This window comes from Macaca fascicularis, chromosome 19 (assembly GCF_037993035.2).
Source record: "Macaca fascicularis isolate 582-1 chromosome 19, T2T-MFA8v1.1".
Lineage (NCBI taxonomy): Eukaryota > Metazoa > Chordata > Mammalia > Primates > Cercopithecidae > Macaca > Macaca fascicularis.
Genome location: NC_088393.1, coordinates 23,936,524 through 23,953,513, shown reverse-complemented (window position 1 = coordinate 23,953,513; position 16,990 = coordinate 23,936,524). Strand labels below are relative to the sequence as shown.

At 40.6% G+C, this 16,990-nt stretch overlaps 1 protein-coding gene across 5 annotated transcripts in view; it reads left to right on the top strand.

Annotated features, from left to right (window-relative positions):
* The window catches only part of LOC102146885 (uncharacterized), a 60,201-nt gene that overhangs the window by 26,629 nt on the left and 16,582 nt on the right, over positions 1–16,990 (top strand). For 3 of the 5 annotated variants that reach the window (XM_015440451.4, XM_065536327.2, XM_065536326.2), the window contains 2 exons: positions 15,451–15,577; positions 16,396–16,491. In XM_015440451.4, the coding sequence (XP_015295937.2) occupies positions 15,466–15,577; positions 16,396–16,491 (208 nt within the window). In that variant the 5' untranslated portion in view covers positions 15,451–15,465. Of the gene's footprint in view, positions 1–14,183; positions 14,316–15,450; positions 15,578–16,395; positions 16,492–16,990 lie in introns of all 5 variants that reach the window. The other 2 variants (XM_045378987.3, XM_065536328.2) reach the window with 2 other exon arrangements.

Genomic DNA, 16,990 nt, shown 5'->3' with positions numbered 1-16,990 from the left:
TTCTTCCTGGGGAGCCTCCCCTGCGGATTTCCTAGCCTGTTCACTCCAGCCATGGAAGAAGCCTTTTATCTGGAGAGAAGCTACAGAGCCCTGGAAAGCTGGGGACCCACAGACAGGTGCAGTTAAGATTAAGATGGAACAGGACCGAAAGGATCTTACTAAAGATAAAGTTGTTTTTGCTTTGAGGCAGTTTCTAAAACAAAGTTAGATTTGTATTAAAAAATTAAGTTCCAAAGGAGTATTGCAACAGGAGAAAGTACCAACTATAAGATCTTTAAAGATCTCAAAGGTTAGGCAGACAAGGGTGGCTTTTCTTCATAGAAAGGAGCAACCAAGATTAGAAACAAAGTGGGAGGGGAATGGCAAATGGAGGGTGAAAAAATCAGATTCTAAGTCGGAGAATGTTTAGCATGTTCTTAGGAGGAGCATATAATGGGGTTGTATGTTGGCTCAGACTGAGGGTAGCTCAAAGCTCAGGAGCTGTGGGAAGGAGATAAACCTAAGTTTGATTAAGTAGTATTTTATTTTGATCACTGAAGACAAATTCAGCTGATTTTTCTAAGAGAAGAAGAAAATGGGCAGAGTCTATGTCTGGCTACGTGATAGGTAAGAAAAGAGTGCATCATCTAAGTCATAATGGGATGTGTGTTTCTTTCCATAAACTGTTTCTGGAGCACACAAAAGATGGAGAATTTTATTAATTATAGCCATTTACCAGGATTACTTACGTGCTTCATCTTTCCCCACCTCTTTTCTTTGTCTTACACATTTCTTTCATTTGACTTTTCTTGGGTTGTATCTTTTATAATAATCCAGTCAACATAACTACAGTGTTTTTCTGAGTTCTGTGTATAGCACTGTTAAGTTATTGAACTTGAGCAAGTTTATGGGACTCCTGAATTTTTAAACAGTAGCTCATAATGGGCTCATAATTTGGAAGCATAAATGGGCCCATGGGGTTTGTTACTGGCATCTGTAGTAAGAACAGTATTTTGAGACCAAGCCCTGAATCAGGGTCTGTGCTGACTCTGGGTGGTGTCAGAATTTGAATGTTAGACAAAGAATTGGTGTTGGAGAGTTGCTTGGTATTCAGCAAACTCTATAGCTTTTGTGCCAGAATAAAAATGCCATAAAGGCCTGGCCTGGAATAAAACTCAGAGTGTCTGGGAATGGGAGGCTCTACTCGCCTGTGTACTGGCTGTCACACTGCCCATTGTTTTCTGATTCCAGGTCTCCTCTTAGAGTGAGAGAGGACTGAAAATTTAGAGGAAAGAGAAGCTCTGATGACAGACCTTCTCTTTCCACAGCTGCCACCACAGGATTCCCACCGACTCACAATCATGCCCACTAGACACTGATGTATCCAGACCCCTCTCAGGACAAGGCACCACCCTCAGGAACTTCACAGCATTTTTGATTCTAGCATTTCTTGCAAAAATCCTACAAAAGTGTCTACAAGTCTCCTGGCATATTCCCGTTCCCCAGACACTGAATCTGCAGCAGCAACCTGTTTTCCCCACCAATTTAGGGTTCTGGGCCACTTGTTCATAATCTCACGTGCCTGCATGGACCCAGAAATAAATAGCACAAACCGATCTTTCAGCTTACATATTGTACTTACCCCCACCCATAGAGTTTTTTCCTTTCAACTTTTAATTTTAGTTCAGAGGTACACATGTAGGTTTATTACATAAGTAAAATTGTGTCATGAAAGTTTGATGTAGATTATTTTTTCACTGAGGCACTAAGCATAACACCAAATGGGTATTTTTTTTTTATTATTTAATTAAAAAAATTTTTTTTTTGAGATGAAGTTTTGCTGTTGTCCAGGCTGAGGTGCAATGGTGTGATCTCCGTTCACTGCAGCCTCTGCCTCCTGGGTTCAAGTGATTCTCCTGCGTCAGCCTCCCAAGTAGTTGGGATTACAGATGCCTGCCATCACGCCCAGGCTAATTTTTATATTTTTAGTAGAGATGGGGTTTCACCATGTTGGCCAGGCTGGTCTTGAATTCCTGACCTCAGGTGATCTTCCCAACTCGGCCTCCCAAAGTGCTGGTATTACAGGCATGAGCCACTGCGCCCAGCCCAAACGGGTCTTTGTCCTGCCAACCTCAACTAGGCCTGTGTCTATTTTTCTCCCTCTTTGCATCCATGTGTTCTTATTATTTAGCTCTTTAAAAATGAGATAGTGCATTTAGTTTTCTCTTTCTGCATTAGTTTACTTTTTTTTTTTTTTTTTTGAGGTGGACTCTCGCTGTGTCACTCAGGCTGGAGTGCAGTGGCACGATCTCGCCTCACTGCAACCTCTGCCTCCCAGGTTCAAGCGATTCTTCTGCCTCAGCCTCCCGAGTAACTGAGATTACAGGCATGTGCCACCACGCCTGGCTAATTTTGTATTTTTAGTAGAGCTGAGGTTTCATCATGTTGGTCAGGCTTGTCTCGAACTCTTGACCTCAGGTGATCCACCCGCTTCAGCCTCCCAAAGTGTTGGGATTACAGGTGTGAGCCACTGCGCCCAGCCTGTATTATTACTAATATTATTATTTTTGAGATGAGTCTCGCTCTGTCACCCAGGCTGTAATGCAGTGGCATGATCTTGGCTCACTGCAGCATCTGCCTCCTGGGTTCAAGCAGTTTTCCTGCTTCAGCCTCCCAAGTAGCTGGGATTATAGGCGCGTGCCACGAAGCCTGGCTAATTTTTGTATTTTTAGTAGCAGGGGGTTTCACCATGTTGGCCAGGCTCGTCTTGAACTCCTAACCTCGTGATCCACCAACTCGGCCTCCCAAAGTGCTGGGGCTACAGATGTGAGCCACCACGCCCAGTCCTATATTTTCATTAGAAAAAATTTTTTTTTTCTATTTTATTTCATGAAGAGACAGGGTCTCATTCTGTCACCCAGGCTGGAGTGCAGTGGCATGATCTTGACTTACTGCAGCCTTAACATTCTGGGATCAAACAGTCCTCCTACCTCAGGCTCCCAGGTATGGGACTACAGGAACACACCACCATGCCCAGCTAATTTTTTTTTTGGTATTTTTTGTAGAAATTGGGTTTCTTTATGTTGTCTTGACTGGTCTCAAACTCCTAATCTCAGGCAATCTGCCTGCCTCAGCCTCCCAAGGTTCTGGGATTACAGGCATGAGCCATCATGCCTGGTCAGTCTGGCCATTTTAATGATACTGATTTTTCTGTCCATGACCATGAAATAGTTTTGTATTTGTGTCATCTTTGACTTCTTTGAGCAGTGTTTTGTAATTGTTGTCCTAGAGGTCTTTCACCTCTCTGGTTAGCTGTATTTCTAGATACCTTCTTTTTGTGGCATTTTTGAATGGAATTGTGTTTTTGATTTGGCTTTTGGCTTGGATGTTGATGTGCAGAGGTGCTACTTATTTCTGCACCTTTGTTTTGTATTTTGAAACTTTGCAGAAGTTGTCGGTTTATAGGGCATTTCTGCCAAGACTATAGGGTTTTCTAGATACTGAATCATGTCATCTGAAAACAGGGATAGTTTGATTTCGTCCCTTCCTGTTTGGGTGAATTTTGTTTCTTTCTCTTGCCTGATTTCTCTAGCCACGACTTCCAATTCTCTGTTGAATAGGAGCAGTGAGAAAAGGCATCCTTATCTTGTGCCAGTTTTCAGAAGGAATGCTTCCAGCTTGTGTCCATTTAGTATGTTGGCTTTGGATTTGTCATAGATAACTCATTTCTATTTTATCTTAGTTTATTTTACTTTAGTTTATTTTACTTTGGTGTGGTGTGGTGTGGTGTGGTTTGGTTTGGTTTGACGGAGTCTCACTGTGTCACCCAGGCTGGAGTGCAGTGGTGCGATCTCGGCTCACTGCAAGCTCCACCTGCCAGGTTCACGACATTCTCCTGCCTCAGCCTCCCGAGGAGCTGGGACTACAGGCGCCCACCACCACGCCCAGCTAATTTTTTTTTTTTTTTTTGTATTTTTAGTAGAGATGAGGTTTCACCGTGTTAGCCAGGATGGTCTCAATCTCCTGACCTCGTGATCCACCCACCTCGGCCTCCCAAAGTGCTGGGAATACAAGTATGAGCCCCCGCGCCCGGCCAAATTTGTCATAGATAACTCATTATTTTGAAGTATGTATCTTCAGTGCCTAGTTTGTTGAGAGTTTTATACATGGACAATGTTACATTTTATTGAAAGTTTTTTCTGCATCTATTGAGATAATTTTGTGGTTCTTTAGTTCTGTTTATGTGATGAATCAGATTTATTGATTTTTTTTTTTTTTGTATGTTGAACCAACCTTGTATTCCAGCAATAAAGCCTACTTGATTATAGTGGATTAGCTTTTTGATGTGCTGCTGGATTTGGTTTGCCCATATTTTGTTGAGCATTTTGCAGCAATGTTAATCAAGGACATTAGCCTGAAGTTTTCTTCTTTGTTTTATCTCTGCCAGGTTTTGGTGTCAGATTGATGCTGTTATATAAAAAGCTGGGGAGAAGTCCCTTAATTTTTTGTAATAGTTTTAGAAGGCATTGTATCAGCTTTTTTTACACTTGGTAGAATTCAGCTGTGAATTTTCTGGTGTTGGGTTTTTTTAGTTGGTAGCCTATTTACTACTAACTTAATTTTGGAGCTTGTTATTGATCTATTTAGGGCTTCAACTTGTTTAGTCTTGAGAGAATTTATTTGTCTAGAAATTTATCCATTTCCTTTAGATTTTCTATTTTTGTGTATAGAGGTGTCTATAGTAAACTTCAATAGCTATTTGTATTTTTGTGGGGTCAGTGGTAATGTTCCTGCCGTCTTTTTTTTTTTTTTTTTTTAAATGAGATGGAGTCTCACTCTGTTGCCCAGGCTGGAGTGCAGTGGCATGATCTTGTCTCTGCAACCTCTGCCTTCGGGGTTTAAGCAATTCTCCTACCTCAGCCTTTCAAGTAGCTGGGATTACAGGTGTATGCCACCACACCTGGCCTAATTTTTGTATTTTTAGTAGAGATGGGGTTTCACCATGTTGGTCAGGCTGGTCTCGAACTCCTGACCTCAGGTGATACACCTGCCTTGGCCTCCCAAAGTGCTGGGATTACAGGCATGAGCCACTGTGCCTGGCCCCTATTGTCCTTTTTCTTTTTTTAGGCGGAATCTCTGTCACCTAGGCTTGAGTGCAGTGGAATGATCTCAGATTACTGCAACTGTCACCTTCCTGGTTTAAGCAATTATGTGCTTAAATCTGCTGTTTACAAAATGAAGGGGGCCAGCCCCTCCACAATCTGTGGGTTCTCGTCAGGTGGGACGCGAGACTGAGAAAAGAAGTAAAATACAGAGACAAAGTATAAAGAAAAGTGTGCCTAGGGGACTGGTGCTGCTCAGTATAAGGAGGACCCGCATCCTCCCTCCGGCACTGGTCTCTGAGTTCCCTCAGCATTTATTGATCATGATCTCTACCAGATAATGATACGGCAGGACAATAGGGTAACAGTGTAATAGGGTAATAGTGGGGAGAGCCTCTGAACAAAGGTCTCTGTGTCATAAATAAGTTTAAGGAAAGGTGCTGTGCCTTGATGTGCACTCACACAAACATCTCACATCTCAAACATTTCTCATCTTGGTGTAATAAAGAGCAGTATTGCTGCCAGCATGTCTCACCTCCAACCTTAGAATAAAGAGCAGGATTGCTGCCAGCATGTCTCACCTCCAACCTTAGAATAAAGAGCAGGATTGCTGCCAGCTTGTCTCACCTCCAACCTTAGAATAAAGAGCAGGATTGCTGCCAGCATGTCTCACCTCCAACCTTAGAATAAAGAGCAGGATTGCTGCCAGCTTGTCTCACCACCAGCCCTAAGACAGTTTTCTCCTATCAGTAAATAGAACATACAATTGGATTTTACACCGAGACATTCTATTCCCAGGGACAAGCAGAAGACAGATGCCTTCCTCTTATCTCAACTGCAAAGAGGCCTTCCTCTTTTACTAATCCTCCTCAGCACAGACTCTTTGGGTGTCAGGCGGGGGGATGTCAGGCCAGGGGGACGGGTCAGGTCTTTCCCTTCCCACGAGGCCGTATCTCAGGCTATCACATAGGAAAAAACCTTGGACAATACCTGGCTTTCCTAGGCAAAGATCCCTGTGGCCTTCCGCAGTGTGGTGTTTCCCTAGGTACTTGAGATTAAAGAACAACGATGACTTTTAACAAGCATACTGCCTTCAAGCACTTTTTTAACAAAGCACATCCTGCACAGCCCTAAATCCATTAGACCTTAAGTCAGCACAGCACATGTCTCTGGGGGCACAAGGTTAAGGCTAAGGTTACAGATTAGCAACATCTCAAGACAAAAGAATTTCTCTTAGTACAAAACAAAATGGAGTCTCTTATGTCTACTTCTTTCTACATAGACACAGTAAGTCTGATCTTTCTTTTCCCCACACAAAAGACAGAAAAAACCTGGTCTGTTTTAGGATCTACCTCTTTCCTTAAATGTTCAGTTCCATTATGTCACATTTAAGCATGAGTGACACCATTTTGGTTAGGTTTGTCTGTTTGAACCTAGTGTACAAACTCAGTCCAGAATAATGTCCTCCAATAATTTTGTTTAAAATTGTCTCCCTGTTTGGTCAGAGTGCAACCAAAACTCTGGGCCTTAGTGCCATTCTCAGTTTTCATCCTTTTTGGATTTGTCCTTCCCCTTTTTTTTTTTTTTTTTTTTTTGAGACAGTCTCTCTCTGTCGCCCAGGCAACCTCTGCCTCCCGGGTTCAAGTAATTCTCCTGCCTCAGCCTCCAAAGTAGCTGGGACTACAGGCATGTGCCACCTCGCCTGGGTAATCTTTGTATTTTTAGTAGAGATGGGGTTTCAACATGTTGGCCAGGCTGGTTGGTCTTAAACTCCTGACCTCAGGTGATCCACCTGCCTTGGCCTTCCAAAGTGCTAGGATTACAGGTGTGAGCCACGGCACCTGACCCCCTGTTGTCATTTTTAATTGTGCTTATTTGGATCTTCTGTTCTTCATTAATCTTGCTAGTGGTTTATCTTCTTAATTTTTTTCAAAGATTTAACTCCTGGATTACTTGATATTTTCTATGACTTTTCATGTCTAAATCTCCTTCGGTTCAGATCTAGTTTTGGTTATTTCTTATCTGCTGCTAGCTTGGGAGTTGGTTTTCTCTTGCTCGCTTGCTTGATTGATTGATTGAAACAGTCTTGCTGTGTTGCCTAGCCTGGAGTGCAATGGCACAATCTCGGCTCGCAGCAACCTCTGCCTCCCGGGTTCAAGGGATTCTCCTGCCTCAGCCTCCCGAGTAGCTGAGATGACAGGCGAGTGCCACCATGCCCATCTAATTTTTGTATTTTTAGTAGAGACAAGGTTTTACCTCCCAAGCTGGTCTTGAACTCAAGTAATTCGCCTTCCTTGGCCTCCCAAAGTGTTGGGATTACAGGAGTGAGCCACCATACCCGGCCTCATTCATTTATTTATGATGTTAGGTATTTAAATTGATTTCTAAGTTTTTGATGTGAGTAGTTACTGCTGTAAATTTCCTTCTTAACACTGCCTTGGCTGTGTTATAGCGATTCTGGTTTGTGTATCTTTGTTCTTATTTGTTTCAAAGAACTTACTGATTTCTGCTTAATTTTATTATTTATCCAAAAGTCATTCAGGTGAACGTTTTTAAATTTCCATGTAATTGTATAATTTGAAGTGGTTTTCTTTGTATTCAATGATATTTTTGCCAAGCTGTGGCCTAAGTGTGTGTTTGGTATGACTTTGGGAAAATTCAATTTGCTGAGGACTGTTTTATTTCTGCTTGTGTGGTCAATTTTGTATGTGATATGTGGTGATGTGAATGTATACTGTGTTGATTTCACTTGAACAGTTCTATAGGTGCCAGTTAGGACTATTTGGTCAAATGTTGAGTTTAGGTCCTGATATCTTTGTTAATTTTTTGCTCCAGTGATCTGACTAATAGTGTCTGTGGGGTGTTGTAGTCTCCCACTATTATTGTGTCAGAATCCAACTCTCTTCGTAGGTCTCTAATTATTCATATGCACTCGTGGATTTTTTTAGAACACCTTTCTGTCTTCTGCTTTTTTTTTTAGTGTGCCCAAGGCTGCTCCTTAGATGCCTAAACCTAGAGTCTACTGAAATTCAGATCTCCAAGAGATCAAGAACCTGTCCAGAGATTTAGCTGTTTTTGTTTTTGGTTTGAGATGGAGTCTCACTCTGACGCCCAGGCTGGAGTGCAGTGGCACGATCTCGGCTCACTGCAACCTCTGCCTCCTGGGTTCAAGCAATTCTCCTGCCTCAGCCTCCCGAGTGGCTGGGATTACAGGCGCACGCCACCACGCCTGGCTAATTTTGTATTTTTAGTAGAGACAGGGCTTCACCGTGATGGCCAGGCTGGTCTCCTGACCTCAAGTGATCTAACAACCTCGGCCTTGTAAAGTGCAGCGATTACAGGCATGAGCTACCGTGCCTGGTCGAGATTTGGCTGTTATGGGAGAAAATATAAATTAGAAATTTATATTTCTATATTATATTAATTTATTATTAATCATTAATAATATTAATAATTACTAACTACTAATTTATATTAGTCTTTATTTTCTTACCTCATAATAAGGGGGGATAGTTTGTTCATCTCTCTTTATTGAAGCATTTTGATTATATGTAGATATTCTCTGCTTTTTTGAAATATACGTAAATCATATTTACAGCTAAAGAAACCTTTTATCATTCTTTCTGTCTCAGGATTGTCTATCTAGGTATCTAGGACCACAGAACCATTGCAGTGTTTTTGCTTTGGCAAAGTTTTTTTTTTTTTTTTTTTTAAGGCGGAGTCTTGCTCTTGTCGCCCAGGCTGGAGTGCAACGGCGTGATCTTAGCTCACTGCAACCTCTGCTTCCCACGTTCACACCATTCTCCTGCCTCAGCCTCCAGAGTAACTGGGACTACAGGCGCCCGCCACCACGCGTGGCTAATTTTTTATTTTTAGTAGAGACGGGACTTCACCGTGTTAGCCAGGATGGTCTCAATCTCCTGACTTTGTGATCCGCCCACCTTGACCTCCCAAAGTGCTGGGATTACAGGCGTGAGCCACCGCGCCTGACCCAAAGGTGTGTTGTTTTTTTTTGGTTTTTTTTTTTTTTTTTCAGTCTCTTAAAGTAGATACAGATTTGTTTAGATTAAAACTGAATTTAAGAGCACACAAAAAGTGGAGCACAAAGATAGGATTAAACTTAGCAATACAGAATGATAAAGACTAAAAGATGCTGAGGAAGTTTCTTTGACAAAAAAACTGATTATCCAAGGTAATTATCCAATATTTGCAGGCTGAAGTACTTACACTGCAAAAGAAAGAACAGTTCTGTGTATAAACTCAACAGTGGAGTCAGTGGTTATGCTTTGGTTCCTATTTACTACTTCAAAACAATTAGCATAGTTATGTGTAGTGTTTGTAGACAACTTGCCTTCATATGAATTATACAGTCTTGTCTTTTCTTCTTCTTCTTCTTTTTTTTTTTTTTTTTTTAAGACAGAGTCTTGCTCTGTTGCCCATGCTGGAGTGTAGTGGCATGATCTCAGCTCACTGCAACGTCCAGCTCCTGGGTTCAAGCGATTCTCCCACCTCAGCCTCCTGAGTAGCTGGGGTTACAGGCATGAGCCACTGTGCCCGGCCTAAATTGTATGGTATTTTCTACAATAGTATGAATATAAGACCACAATATTTAGGGTGAATGTCTTAGTCATTTTAATATTAGTCATACTTTTGAAATATAAAGTATTTTAACTAAATTATGGTTACAGAAAAATTTTTAAAATTCTACATTATTACTGGTACATTAAAATTATTTATGCTTAGATGTTTATATCTAGTATCCAAAAAAATTCACTACAAAATTGTTGTGGTAGATATTAGCCTGACATGCATATTAATTTACCCAATAGATGTAGGTAAGCATGATTTCAGTGTCTTTTATTTTACTAAACTTGAATGCTGCTATTACAGGACAAGTAAACGTGATGGGTAATGTGACCATGCAAGAAATGTAATAGCTTTTCAGTTAGCTATGTTGTAAGCTCAAATATATTTTACTACATAAACAAAGTCAGATTCTGATTCTTCATCAAAAAGTGTTGGTGAAGTCTGGGTGAGGTGGCTCACCTCTTTAATCCCAGCACTTTGGGAGGCCAAGGCAGACAGATCACTTGAGGTCAGGAGTTTGAGACCAGCCTGGCTAACATGGTGAAACCCTGTCTCTACTAAAAATACAAAAATTAGCGGAGGGTGGTGGTGGGCGCCTATAATTCTAGCTACTCAGGAGACTGAGAAAGGAGAATTGCTTAAACTTGGAACGTGGAGGTTGCAGTGAGCTAAGGTCACACCACTACACTCCAGCATATGTGAGAGAGCAAAACTGTGTCTCAAAAAATAAATAAATAAATAAAAAGTGCTGTTGGAAATTGTCAGATGTATTCAAATATAAATCCCCCATTTAATGGCCAGGAGACAAGAGAGCAGCAGAGATAAAAGAGAAATTTTATAAAATTTTGCTGAGGATATGTCCCCTTTCTTCATAATGCTCATGCTTATCATGCTGAGAGTAGCTGTGCAGTTTGGGTGTTTAGAGAGATGTTTATTTTAGGGGAACATTTTCTGGCCAACATGATTAATCTTATATCTAATCTGAGGTTTTTTTTTTCTTTTTTTTTTTTTTTGAGACTGAGTCTCGCTCTGTCACCCAGGCTGGAGTACAGTGGCACGATCTGGGCTCACTGCAAGCTCCGCCTCCCAGGTTCACGCCATTCTCCTGCCTCAGCCTCCCGAGTAGCTGGGACTACAGACGCCCACCACCTCACCCGGCTAGTTTTTTGTATTCTTTTGAGTAGAGACGGGGTTTCACCGTGTTAGCCAGGATGGTCTCGATCTCCTGACCTCATGATCCGCCCGTCTCGGCCTCCCAAAGTGCTGGGATTACAGGCTTGAGCTACCACGCCCGGCCCTGAGTTTTTTTTTTTTTTTAAGATGCTCTTCTTTTGTACTCTCAATATAATTTTGCTAAGATGAAGAGCGATTTTTCTCTCCAGTGCTTTGGGTGTCTGTTTCAGAAGCCCTATTACTATCCCGTGGTGTCTGTGAATGAGGTGGGCTGTCACAGGGAGAACTCTCTATGTGGACTCATGCTGAAAATCCAGCAGTATTTTTTTCATGTCACCATTATAAATAGAAACTGAAGCTGAAACACTGCTCCCATTCCCATTATCGTGAAGGTGCAATTTTACCTAGGAGGACTGAAGGCTCTCCTCCTGCACCTCAGGCTTCATTACCTGATGTGGGACTAGAGTGCTGCTCTGGCAGTTGGGGTTCATGTAAGATGTGAGCTGCCAGCTGTGAGCCCTGTGGTAGGAGTCAAGAGAGGACACTGGCTGTCAGGAAAGGACAAGCAGAGTCTACTAAGTTGCAAAATTACCTCCTGTCATGAGGATGTGAAAAGTTAATTTTGTCATTGAATATAACCAATTAGCATACATGGATCGCCTCCCCCATTACCAGGTGAATTTAGGATGAACCATGTATTACATGGTGCTGTGAATTCTTTTACTTGTGGACTAATTATGGGAGTGTCTTTTTGTCTTTGCAGTCTCTTAAGAAGATTGACTGTGATGCATGTCACATTCTGGTTTAATTGTGTAATGAAATAGTTTACTTTCTGTTCTGTCATTTTGGAGTTTCTCTAGGGCTGGAGAAATTTTTTCTTTTAATTATATTTTCCAAACATTGTCTAGAATTACTAGACATAATATAAATACATACGGTTCCAGCCAAACTTTACTCTAGAGGGGCCTTTTCCTCTCAGGCTTCCAGTCACTTCAGATTTCTACAAACTTCACAGGGTAGCAATCAGCCATTTTACCTCTTATTTTGTCTGGCCCCACCTTGAAGTCTGGCCTCACAGAACTGACTGATTGGAAGTTTTGGCTGGTGAGTCTGTTACATTTTTTAGAGCTGGTGCTCACAATTTTCTGAAACCTGAAAAGATAAAATTAGAAAAATAAAGTATGTATTTTAGCATCTTAATTTTTAAATTTTCTGTTAAACCAATACTTGCAGAGACATTTTATTTAGTAACTTGTTTTCTATTCCTGCAGATCCAGTAGTTGCTCCACAAGTCACAAACAAGTAAATATGAACACAATAAAAATTTCTTTAAACTACATTAAATTCTTTCTGTATCCCTCTCATCTGTCAATATTTAGTATTCTATACATTTTTTAAAAACCAAGGACAGAGAAACGGAAGATGAAATAAAAATGCTGAGCCCTTAATCTAAATCCCGGGAATTATTAAACATCTGTGCTAACTCCCAGTTTGTTATGAGAATTAAATCACATAATGTGTTATTCCAAGCATAGTGCTCTGTAGCATACTCTTGAGCACAGGCGTTGCTACTTTATGTTGCCTCTGTAAACTTTACAGAACCAGCAAAGAATATGATACTTAAAGATGGAGATTAGTTGTCTTCATTTGTGCCAGAAGTATTTGTGTTGTGACAAGAGTGCTGAGTGTAAGGGGCAGTGCCTGCTTCTCTAACTAATTCTAATGATTAGCCTAGAAGAAGCAACATCAGCATTGACAGGGGACTTATTTAAAACACACATTCATGAACCCTTTGAAAACCTGCAGAATCACATTACATAGGGAAAGTCCAAAGTTACCAAGTGATTTATACGCTTATTAAATATTACAAGACAACTGGGCGTGGTGGCTCATGCCTGTATCCCAGCATTTTGGGAGACCGAGATGGGTGGATCACCTGAAGTCAGGAGTTTGAGAGCAGCCTGTCCAACATGGTAAAACCCCATCTCTACTAAAAGTACAAAAATTAGCTGGGCATGGTGGCAGGTGCTTGTAATCTTACCTACTTGGGAGGCTGAGGCTGGAGAATCTCTTAAACCCAGGAGGTGGGGGTTACGGTGAGCAGAGATTGCGCCATTGCACTCCAGCCTGGGTGACAAGAGCAAAACACCGTCTTAAAAAAAAAATTGCAAGGCAATACTTAGCTAAATGGTTATCAGCCGGACTTCTATTAGGTTGGTGCAAAAGTTAATTGACATTTTTGCCATTCTAAGTAATGTGGATTACTTAGGTATAGACACTCAGATTACATGGCTAATTACTAGAAATCCCTTTACTTGTGCCCTCTTCACAGATCTGTTTTTTGTTTTGTGTGGACAAGTTTATGTTGTTGTAATTAAGTGCCTCTTGTGACTCTAAGGTAAGGCCAGAATCAACTATGAGGGGTTCAAGATACATTCATGTGGCCGGGCGCGGTGGCTCACGCCTGTAATCCCAGCACTTTGGAAGGCCGAGGCGGGCGGATCACAAGGTCAGGAGATCGAGACCATGGTGAAACCCCGTCTCTACTAAAAATAGAAAAAAATTAGCCGGGCGCAGTGGCGGGCGCCTGTAGTCCCAGCTACTCGGGAGGCTGAGGCCGGAGAATGGCGTGAACCCGGGAGGCGGAGCTTGCAGTGAGCCGAGATTGTGCCACTGCACTCCAGCCTGGGTGACAGAGCGAGACTCCGTCTCAAAAAAAAAAAAAAGATACATTCATGAGAGTTATGTTTTACTTTTCCGCTGAAGGATGGTCACAGGGCCTGTTCTGTTTGGGTTTAGTAAAGACGGGGCAGCGTGGCCCATATTACCATTATTGTAGCAGAAATTGCTGGTGTCTGTGGTGGGGAGCATACCTAAGGACGGGAAAGGAGAAACTTCTATTTTTCACTTCATTATTTCTGAATCTTTTCTGAAGATTCACCCAGAAATGGGTGGACTTTTTCTGAGGATGTTGGTCCTTCTGCCTGTGGGTGTGGTCATAGCATGTAAACAGGTGGAATGTTCTCAAGATGCAGGTGTAATTGGTCTAGAAAATCTCATCTGAAAATAAATCCCAGAGAAGGAGGAGGTAGGAAAAAGTGGCACTTTTTTTTTCAGCTAAACATGTCTCAGAGCTGTGTCCGCTCTGCCTCCTGGAATGCCATGTGTTTAGTACTTGCAAACCTTGCCTTCTATAATTGTGGTTTTTTCTCTCTAATGAGTTTGTTTTAACTACTTTTTAAAATTCTTATGATAATCAAGGGTCTCTGAAAAATATTTCTTTCCTATATACCAGAGTCTTTTATGAATTTTTTAAATTATGCCTTTTTATATGCCTTGCAGAATTCTCACCATTAGTTTATGATCTGCAGTATTAAAAGTGTTCTTTTCGTGGCTGTTGAACATGGAAAAGTGTGGATACTCAAAGATTACTGTTGGGGAAAAGCTGGGATCCTTAGTAAAGGTGGAGAACATGTAATGTTGAAGTTCCATTTGTGTTTGCTATTAGCCCTATGCAGAACAGAATTTAGAAAATGCTTATTTAAACAGGATGGCATTTATTACCCAGAAAGTTCTGAAAATATATTATCAGGAGGTACCTGTTCTCTAGGGTGCTAAAGAAAGACTACTTAAAATCACTATTAAACATTACAGAACATAGAAGATCTTGAATAGAATAATCCTGTATTTTGAGATATCCTATATCAAGATAGAAGATACCTGTATCTTGAAGTTTGCATAAAACTGTTGTTTCAATATGGTTGAATTTAGACTATAATTTACTTATTGGGAACAATATTTCAGCAGTAATGCTGTGTCCTTTTGAGTGTTTTAGCACATTATGAAAATTTGTCCTAGTGCAGTTGATGCTAATGATTCACTCGGTTAAAGAGCTCTCTGACAAATTTTTTCACTGTAGTGTTATTTTTTTCTTCGTTATTAAGTATCTTTATGCAGCTGATTTGTATAAATTATCAAATGTAATCTGGCAGCTGCTCTTCTTTCTTAAGGTTTCTTTCCATATATTTGTCTTTGGAAAATGAAGACTGTCATCTCTCTCTTATAGGCCATGAAAACTGGGGGGAAAAAACAGGTTATTTCACTTATTGGATGTTTGATAAAATATTTTTCTTGGGGCAAAATCATTGGCATTTCTTGTGAACATATTAAAAATTCAGCAACTCAGACTTTATTCCAGATCTTCTGCAAAAAAAAAAAAGCATAACAAGATTTCCAGTTTATTCTACACATTAAAATTTGAAATGTACCTTGTAACTCAACATGTCTTTCATCTCAACAGAACTCATTCTGTATAGTGTGAATATAGCACTCCAGAATGTACATGCTTGTGTTCGTGCCCTTAATTTTATATTTTATTATCCATAAAAGTATCATATATAAATTGATGTTGTGGATCTTATTCTAGTCTTTTCTCAGAGTTAGAGAATACATCAGATAATATTTCTGTCTTTAAAATTACTTCATTTGGGTAATTTCATTCACTTTTATAAGGCAGAACCAGTACTTTTTAGTCATTCATTTCAACTTGAGTCAAATTAAAAATTTCGCCCATGGCCACTTGGTAAATATGTGTGTGTGTACTTTTCAGGGACCATTAACATTTATGGATGTGGCCATAGAATTCTCTGTGGAGGAGTGGCAATGCCTGGACACTGCACAGCAGAATTTATATAGGAACGTGATGTTAGAGAACTACAGAAACCTGGTCTTCCTGGGTGAGAATAACTTCAATATACAATTCCTAATATACCCTAAAGATTTCTTTCTTTCTTTTTTTTTTTTTTTGTAGAATGTTTTTTGGTAATTGATCTTTGTATAAATGAGTATCAGATCTCTTATTTCTAAGAAAATCTTGGGGGCCAACCGCAGTGGCTCATGCCTGTAATCCTAGCACTTTGGTAGGCCAAGGCAGGTGGATCACCTGAGGTCAGGAGTTCAAGACCAGCCTGGCCAACATGGTGAAACCCCGTCTCTACTAAAAAAAAATACAAGAATTAGCCAGTTGTGGTGGCGCACGCCTGTAGTCCCAGCTACTTGGGAGGCTGAAGCAGGAGAATCACTTGAACCCAGGAGGCAGAGGTTGCAGTGAGTCGAGATTGCACCACTGCACTCGAGCCTAGGTGGCAGAGTGAGACTCCAAATCAAAAAAAAAGAAAGAGAAAGAAAATCTTGGGGATTTGTCAGTGTAGGAAAAAATAATTCAAGATGTTTCATCTTGATCTGGACTTTTTACATTTCTGAGCTGATCTGTATCCTTCCCTCTAAATTAGTGGTAATTCCAGAAATTTAGTGGCATAAAATATTGTTTTGTATACCTTAAAATCTAATTGTCATCTCCAGTTTTTGGTTCAGTAATACTAAGTAGTAAAATTAAGAACCTACAAATTTTAAAAAAGTCTAAATATTTAGAAATTTCTGTTGTAAATTAGTATTTCGTAATTAGTTTACTATTCTATTAATTACACTCTCTTTACTGAGCACATTATTTGAAGAATATGAGCAACATTCATGTTATTTATTTTTAATAAAACAGGTATTGCTGTCTCTAAGCCAGACCTGATCACCTGTCTGGAGCAAGGCAAAGAACCCTGGAATATGGAGAGACATGAGATGGTGGCCAAACCCCCAGGTAGGTGATAGTGAATATAACAGATGACACAGATGAGAGGTCCATATGTCAAGGAGAAAGTCAGTTTTTGAAATACGATTTGGGGCCGGGTGCGGTGGCTCGTGTCTGTAATCCCAGCATTTGGAGAGGCCAAGGCGGGTGGATTACCTAAGGTCGGGTGTTTGAGACCAGCCCGACCAACATGGAAAAACCCCATCTTTACTAAAAATACAAAATTAGCTGGGTGTGGTGGCGCATGCCTGTAGTCCCAGCTACTCGGGAGGCTGAGGTTGTGGTGAGCTGAGATCGCACCATTGCACTCCAGCCTGGGCAACAAGAGTGAAACTCCATCTCAAATAAATAAATAAATAAATATATAAACGAATAAAAATAAGAAATACAATTTGGGAGTTGTGCTCCAAGGAGAATAGTTTCAGGGAAGCCTGAAGTTTATTTTTTATTTTATTTTTTCTCTTACATAGGGGTATCTTTTGTCTTATCCGTCTAACTTTTCTAAGGA